At 45.1% G+C, this 8487-nt stretch overlaps 1 protein-coding gene across 1 annotated transcript; it reads left to right on the plus strand.

The window, feature by feature from the left end:
* The first annotated feature begins 4947 nt into the window (after positions 1-4947).
* LOC121453150 (protein FAM240B-like) lies at positions 4948-7838 on the plus strand. Its single transcript, XM_041659666.1, has 2 exons — positions 4948-5090; positions 7745-7838. Exons 1-2 carry the CDS (start codon positions 4948-4950, stop codon positions 7836-7838), a joined length of 237 nt encoding a protein of 78 aa, XP_041515600.1.
* Positions 7839-8487: the final 649 nt, after the last annotated feature.

Consider the following 8487-nt stretch of genomic DNA (forward strand, 5'->3'; position numbering starts at 1 on the left):
AAGAAGGCGGTCCCTGCCCTCGCTGTCGCGAAGAAACAGGAGGCTAAAAAGGTAGCGAATCCTTTGTTTGAGAAAAGGCCTAAGAACTTTGGCATTGGGCAGGACATCCAGCCCAAAAGAGATCTCACACACTTCATCAAATGGCTGGCTACATTAGGCCACAGAGGCAAAGGGCGGCCATCTTCTATAAGCAGCTCAAAGTTCCTCCTGCCATTAACCAGTTCCCCCAGGCCCTGGACCTGCAAACAGCTACCCAGTTGCTTAAACTTGTCCAAAAGTACAGGCCAGAGGCTAAGCAGGAGAAGAAGCAAAGGCTGCTGGCCCATGCTGAGAAGAAAGCTGCTGGCAAAGGGGATGTCCCAACTAAGAGACCACCCACCTATCCTTCGAGCAGGACTCAGTCAGTACAGTCACCACCTTGGTGGAGAACAAGAAGGCTCAGCTGGTGGTGATTGCCCATGACGTAGACCGCATTGAGCTGGTGGTCTTTCTGCCTGCCCTGTATCAGAAGATGGGGGTCCCTACTGCATCAAGGGAAAGGCCAGGCTGAAGCGGCTGGTCCATAGGAAGATGTGCACCCCTGTTGCCTTCACACAGGTTAATCGGAAGACAAGGGTGCTCTGGCTAGGCTGATCAAAGCTATTAGGACTAATTACAACGAGAGATAGGGTGAGATCCGCTGGCACTGGGGATGCAACGTCCTGGGTCCTAAATCTGTGGCTCAAATTGCCAAGCTGGAGAAGGCAAGGCAAAAGAACTTGCCACTAAACTGGGTTAAATGTACTGCTCAGTTTTCTATACATAAATATAATTATAAACCTTCAGAGAGAGAGGGAGGGAAGGAGGGAGGGAGGGAGGGAAGGAGGGAGGGAGGAAGGGAGAAAGGGAGGGAGGGAGGGAGGGAGACTTGGGGGGCTAAGAATATTTGCTACTTTTCTTTCAATATGACCAAGTGTCTGACAAAAATGCAACTTAAAGAAGAAAGGGTTTATCTAGGTTTAGAGTTCAAGGGGTTTCAAGCCCTAGTGTCGAAAAGATAAAGTAGGAAGAATGTTAGGCACTTGGCCACATCACTTCGGTAAGCAGGAAGCATATAGCAGACAGGAAGTGGTCCACGGTCCCCAGTGACCCATTTCCTCCAGCAATGCTCTACTTCCTAAAGATTCCATAGCCTATCAAAACAGTACCAACCACTGAGGATCAAGTGTTCAAACACGATCAAACCACAACACTAAAGGAAAAAGTTCAAGGTTAGCACTATGGATAGATAATACACCCCAGACCCTGAGGAGAAAAGGGCAGGCCTTGGACTATACTCAGAAAAACCGATCTTTTCTATGATGTGAAGAAAACCCATCTTTTATGGCCAAGATGAGGTTACACTTGGTTTTGAACACATTGTCTTGAAGCAGTTAGTGCAGGTACTACTCAGGACCACAGGTCAATGCCACCATTGCCTTCCTTGTCACTTAGTTCATGACCCCTTCCTAAGGGGAAATTCCTCCATGGAAACAGAAACCCTAAGTTCTTTTTGTTTTTTTTTTCTGAGACAGGGTTTCTCTGTGTATTCTGTAGTTGTCCTGGAACTTATTTTGTAGACCAGGCTGGCCTTGAACTCACAGAGATCTGCCTCTGACTCCCTAAGTGCTAGAATTAAAGACGTGTGCCACCACTGCCTGGCTACCCCTAAGTTCTTTCTGACCCAAACAGGCCATCATACTCCAGATCCCTAATAGTCTCTCATCCAACTTGCCTTGGACAGGCTCAGCCTCAGTTTACCCCTTGGGTATGTGGACATCTATGCTTTTAGCTGATTAGTTTTCCCCAGTTCCTGGATCTACAAATGCCTTGCCTGCTAGACTAGATGTTCTCCATAGCCAACTCACCTTCCAGTCAAACAAACAAAAAAATAAATAAATGTCAGACTTCATGAGGGTTTGTTGGAGGAGTGCGCCGCTTGTTGGTTCCCCGGCCACCCAGCTAGCTTAGACCCGAAATAACCACACAGAAACCAGCACTGCTTGGCCCATTAGCTCTAGCTTCTTATTGGCTAACTCTTACATCGTAATTTAACCCATCTCCATTAATCTGTGCATCACCACGGGGTCGTGGCCTACCAGCAAAGTTTCAGTGCCTCTTTCTCCAGCGGTGGCAGCTCCATGGCTTCTCTCTGACTCCACCATCCTTTCTCCCAGCATTCATCTTGGATTTTTCCCACCTACCTATATTCTGCCCTGCACAGGCCCAAAGCAGTCCTTTATTAACCAATGGTATTCACAGCATGCAGAGGGGAATCCCACATCACAAGCTGGCTGGCTGCCTGCTGGGCTCTCCTCTCTTCTCCATAATGCTGTTTAGCTTAAAATGTCAATTCTCATTTTAAATAAAAGAAAGGCATTTCTATGAGTATGTATTTGGCCAAACTATCCTTTCTGTGAGTACCAAATATGTGATTTGAATTTGAAAGCTTTAGAAGCAGGGTTTGGAGCTACAACACCGTTAGTGGAATGCTTGCCTGACATGCATGAAGCCCTGGGTTGCAACCCCAGCATCACATAAACCCAGTGTGATGCGCACACCTATAATCTTTGGAAGGAGGAGCAAGAGGATAAGCTTAGCAAATCTGAGGCCAACCTGAGCTAGAAGAGACTCTGTCTCCAAAAAAAAAGTGTTTGTATTAAAGGAATCTATAAGCCATATACCTGATGGCTTCTTACTTTGCACCCACATTCCTCCCAGCTCAGCATAACAGTGTTGTGTCTGTCTGTCTGTCGTGTGCTTGTGGACACACATTTATGGAATGCATGTGGAAGTCAGAGGACAACTTTTGAGAATCGGTTCTGTCCTATCTTGTTGGGACCCGATGTCTCTTGTCACTTCTCCTTCTGAACTTTGCACTGTAGCTATGTGGTTCCTCAGGCTTCCTGGTGGCTCTGCCTTCTCCTCTTCCCTTCCTGCCTTAGGAGTGCGAGACTACAGATGTGAGCCATGGCATCTGGCTTTGTACAGGGGTCCCAGCGATCAAACCTGGGTCGTTAGACTTCTGCACCTAACACCTAGCGCTTGTCCTCACTGACCCATCTCTTCAGTTCAAGCAATGAACTGCTTCTCACATGTGCACCCCAAGCAAGTGAAATGCCGTGGATTCTCCTGTAGGTACAACTAAACCCGCAGGGAACTCAAGTGCACGGAGAGGCAGGCATTCCGTCTCCTGGCCCTATGGATAAAAATGTAAAATCTAACCTATTTTTGTTAACAGTTCCTCTTCCAATAAACAATGACTAGAAATATGTTAGAGATCTCCACACTGAATCCATTTTCCAGGGAAAGACTAAGTGGGAGATGTGTGTGCCCCTGGAGACAGGAGACTGTGCGGTCATCAGGCCGTAAGACAGCCCAGGTCCACAGACTCTCAGAGCACTGACCCTGCTCGGAGAGATCTCAGAAAGTTTTACCCAGAAAGGGTAAAAGTGGTTCTCTCTCCCACCTTCTTTCATTTGTCTAGGTCCTGGGATAGTTTAAAGGGCAATTTTCTTTTCTCAGAAAGTTCTTTTTATAAAGTCATTTGAAAAGAGTCATTAAATTAATTTGAGAACAAATGAATATCTGTTAAATTCCTCAAGTCACCAAAAATAACAAGACCGAGTTCTTCTCTTAAGGAAACTAGGCCCCACTAAGTCACAAACATCCAAGCACTGAGGTACCTGTCAGTCAGGGGAGAGCTCTGAGATCCTTGGCAGAGAGAGAATGTGAAGTCACTTTGCCTTCTTTAAGGGACAGGAGTGTGGAGGGAACTCGAAAGCTGTGTGGACAAAATCAACTAATGCCTCTGAGCATCTGCTTCCTCATGCGCAAAATGAGAAATTAATTAGCTCAAGTTAGCCATCCATAATGTACGAAGAGAGTCCTCTGTGAAGATGAGCAGACCTAGGTTTAAACTCTGCTCTGTTTTAGTCACTGGGGAGGCTAATCTGAACAATGAGTGTAAAACCACCCATCTCACAGAGCAGCACCAACGGACAACAGTACAGTGGGTAGAACACTTCAAGTGAGGAGCTGGGAGAAACTCATCAGGCAATGTGCTTGTTGTGCAAGTGTGAGAAGCTGAATTTGAAACACCAACACCCATGTAAAAGCCAGGTTAGCTCTGTCCCCACATTGGGAGGATGCAAAGACAGACAGGTTCCAGGAACATATTGGTCAAAGAGTTGAGTCAAATAAGTGATCTTTCTGGTGAAAACCCCTGCCTCAAGATGTCTCTGGTCTCCACATGAGTACATATAGGCAAGTGCACCCACATACACACACGCACATCACACACACACAATTACAACTGATTCAAAGAAATTTGTTTTTAAAAAAATCAATAAATTTGTAGTAGAAGAAAAATTGACATCCACAGGTGTCTCATTTGGGTAAAATTTATTTTAATTTCTGTGTTTTAGAATCATTTACATTACTATATTTTTCTATACTTTACAGTATAGCAAAATGGCTAAAAGACAACAAAAAAAGCCAACTGCTTAAGAATCAGATTACCTTCATGGGCTACAGATTTTTCTTTGTTCAACTATTTTCAGAGGGGCTGGAGAGATGGCTCAGAGGTTAAGAGCATTGCCTGCTCTTCCAAAGGTCCTGAGTTCAATTCCCAGCAACCACATGGTGGCTCACAACCATCTGTAATGAGGTCTGGTGCCCTCTTCTGGCCTGCAGGCATACACACAGACAGAATATTGTATACATAATAAATAAATAAATATAAAAAAATAAACTATTTTCAGAATACTTTTTGCATCATCATGATTATCTTCATCTGCAAATCCAAAAACTGAGTCATTCCATGAGCGTGTGATGACGGGAAAAGTGTCAATTTAAGCTCCTCAGGCGCATCCCCAGATCAGGGTGTCACTACTTGCTGGGCTATGCTCTATCTTTCATGTTGCAGGGATGAACAGCCAGTACATGCGCAGGGAAGTCTTCTGCTGTGAGACCTGCGATGAGCTCAAAAGCTTCTGGGAAAAGGAAATTAGCAAGCAGACTTGCTACCGAGAACTTGAAGAAGATCGTCAGGAGAGAAGCGCTCTGAGAAAGTATGTGGGTTGCTTTTCTGTCCTGGATTCCTTGGGAATAAACCAAAAGTATAGAGGGGCCCAGTTCTTTTTCATCACTCACTAGGATAAGAAGGTGGGTGGTGGATTCTATATTACAGAGGAAGGAAGCAAGAACAAGATCTGGAGGAAAAGAAGTATATTAAACTCACAAGTCCCAGAGAGGTGTCGCCACAAATTGCTCAGTACATCAAAGAAGGAGCAGGTTTTAATCAGAACATAGCAGCCAGGAAGGAAGTGTAAGCCACACCTTTTGGTGGATCTCCATGGCAAAGCAGGAAAGAGAGGACAGTTAAGGGTTGACTAGTTTGAGCAATCCCAGTGGGCTTCTGACTGGCTAGACACCAGTACTGACTCTGGGATGCTTTCCAAAGGGGAACACAGTGGCTGGTGTGGAAGCTTAATATGGAAAAGTTGAAGCTACAGACTTTGGTGGAGATGGTTTGGAGATTGGCTGAACCTTTTACTGGGATGAGAATGTAACTCAGTTCTTTACCTAGAATGTACAAAGCCCTGGGTCAGATCCCAGCACCAAAGAAGGTGTGATGCAAACATCTGTAATCCCAGCCCTGGGACAGGTTAAAGCAGAAGGTTCAGAAGGTCAAAGTCATCCGCTTAGGCTACATGAGACCCTATCTTATAACAGAGGGTGAGGAATTAGTCCTGGGAAGAGCAGTCTTTCTCCAGTCAGGACATTTTTAAAAGAAGTCAGAACATAAAATACAGAAAGTCAGAAACCAAGATTAATAGAAATACTCATTCAATATTGCCAGTCTTCACAGGGTTTCTCGGGTGTATCTATAGCCTGGTTCTCACTCAGCTGTCAGCACAGCGGTTTCAGCCCAGAGAGCTGCTTGCAGAGGGGGGGGCTTTCTTGCTGTTTGGAACAAGTTCAGTAGTATTTCTTGCCTCAAAACTTTGGCTGTCAGCAGGATTCCCATTCCACACTGTGGTAAAGGTGCCTGGAGGGCAAAGTGGTCCCTACTGAGAACCAGTAGCTTACAGACAACAATACTTTCTTCAACACAGAATCAAGTTTCAGGTTGTCCAGATGACTCAGCATGTGAAGGCACTTGCCACATAAGCCTGAAGGCCTGTGTTTGAATCCCATAACCAACATAAAGGTGAAGGAGGGGCCTGACTCCACAAAGTTTTCCTCTGACCTTCACATGACATGACACACACACCCACATGTACACAACATGCATACACACAGGCACACATACACAATAATAATAATTTGAATTGAAAAGATTCTGTTTCCTATAATTGTTTACTCAAGAGATGGGTGCGTTGATACAAGCCATAATCCTGGAAGTTAGGATGTAGAGGTAGAAGGATTAGAAACTCAAGATCATTCTCAGCTACCTTAAGAGTTCAAGGTCAAAGTTGGGCAGTGGTGGCACACGCCTTTAATCCCAGCACTCGGAGGCAGAGGCAGGCGGATCTCTGTGAGTTCAAGGCCAGCCTGGTCTACAAGAGCTAGTTCCAGGACAGGAACCAAAAGCTACCTTGTCTCGAAAACCTTGTCTCGAAAAAAAAAAAAAAAGAGTTCAAGGTCAGCCTGAGCTATATTGTAGCTCAACACCTCTCTACATGCTACAGTACAATTGGCAAGTCGGGCAAGGGCCTGGAGATTGAAACAGAGGGAGAGAGAGAGAGAGAGAGAGAGAGAGAGAGAGAGACATGGCTGCCAAGATTGCCCCAAGAATGCCTTGAATGCCCTCTTTATTGTGTTCCGGGGCAGCTTATATAGAGTCTCCTTAACTAATGGCCATGCCCTAACTCTCAGCTGCAAGCCTACCAGAAACCACTCCTCGGACATCAGGAACTCATGAGGGTCTTGTGCTCAGAGCAGCAAGCACAGGAAAACAAGTTGTTTACTCTGGCAGGCAGGGGGTCACAGGAAATTCAGGGTCTGGGGTCCACAGTCCCCAACATTACATAGAGCCTGTCTCAAAAATAAATAAATAAAAATAAGAATAAAGTAAAATCCCTCTTCAGCTCTTCACAATTATAATCCCAGTACACAAGGGCTACATACATTCACGAGCTCTTTCACGGTCAACTTGTTGATGACTCAAAAAAAAAAAAATTTTTTTTTTTTACTGGGATTTTGACTGGAATTTCATTAAGTCCAATAGTAATTTGAGAAGGCTAAATTAAATTTGATGGAAGACTACCTGTTTGTAGTCTTCACTTGTTTTTCTGTTGGGACCAATTGGAGTCCTGGCCTTCAGCTGTTCTTCCCTTCTGATTAGAGTTACTAAAAGCTGTGCCTTGAGGATCAGAGGATGGGGTTCTCACCTGTTAGCCCACTTGACTACTGGATATTTAAGCCTCCATGGTGCTATGAAATAGAGAGCTTTGTTCCAGTGATTAGACGTCCGTGTGTCTGTCTGTCTCTGTATGTTTGTGTATTTCAACCTCCAGCCCCTTGCCCGAATCTTGCGAACTGTATTGTAGCACATAGAGAGCAGACGGGGGCGCAGTGAGCTGCATTTTTCTATTTTCTTTCTGTTCTTTACTCATTCACAACAGTCATGGGCTTCTTTGGACAATTTTTATGAATCAGTGGACCAGCAGGCATGGAAACAAATGCACTAACCAACTGCATTGTGGTGTCTCCTCCTCAGGCTTCGAGAAGAATGGAAGCAGAGGCTGGAGAAGAGGCTGAGAATGCTGGACAACCCTGATGAGGAGGGAAAGCAGGCTAACCCCGAGAACTGAATGTTTCTAGCAAACCATCAAGGGCATCCTTTCCTAGGAGGAAAAAAGACTTCTACCGAGTTAGACTGACTTACTAAGCAGAACTTCCCCTATTTGCTCTCCCATTTGAGAAAGGACACACATGTAAACCCCACCCTGTGCTAATGGGAACTGTTATTCAGCTCGACACGCTCCACACAGAGGATAGGGTGGCTGCAGAGGTGGAATGTTTGGATTGTTTAATGCGGAAAAACTCTGAATTAGCACCCTTCCCCAGGTTTCAGAGACCCACGTAGTATAAACTGGTTCTGCACTCTGCCCTCGTTTTGAAATTTAAATGCTTCCTCTGAGCTTGCTTGAGGCAATGACCTTGATGGGATCTGGCTTCCCCACCTCTCCAGAAATTGATCACAAAATCTTTGTCTCCTTTCTCCCTTTCTTGTGTATACAGATTTGCCACAGCCTGTCTATATGAAAGTGAAAATCTTTTATGTTGCAAAATGAACTGTGAGCAAAGTAGCTTTGGCAGTTTTTCAATTTAAAATGATCATTTGGCTGCAGCTGGGAAAATGGATTTGAGAGATGACTGGAGACGGTTTGGAGATGAGTTTCTGTAACTTCTGTGGTCACCACGATAGAGGACATGAGCGAAGAGAATGTGTGGTCTCAC

The sequence above is a fragment of the Microtus oregoni genome, unplaced genomic scaffold (assembly GCF_018167655.1).
Source record: "Microtus oregoni isolate MIOR12 unplaced genomic scaffold, Mior012 000011F_ref0000422, whole genome shotgun sequence".
Lineage (NCBI taxonomy): Eukaryota > Metazoa > Chordata > Mammalia > Rodentia > Cricetidae > Microtus > Microtus oregoni.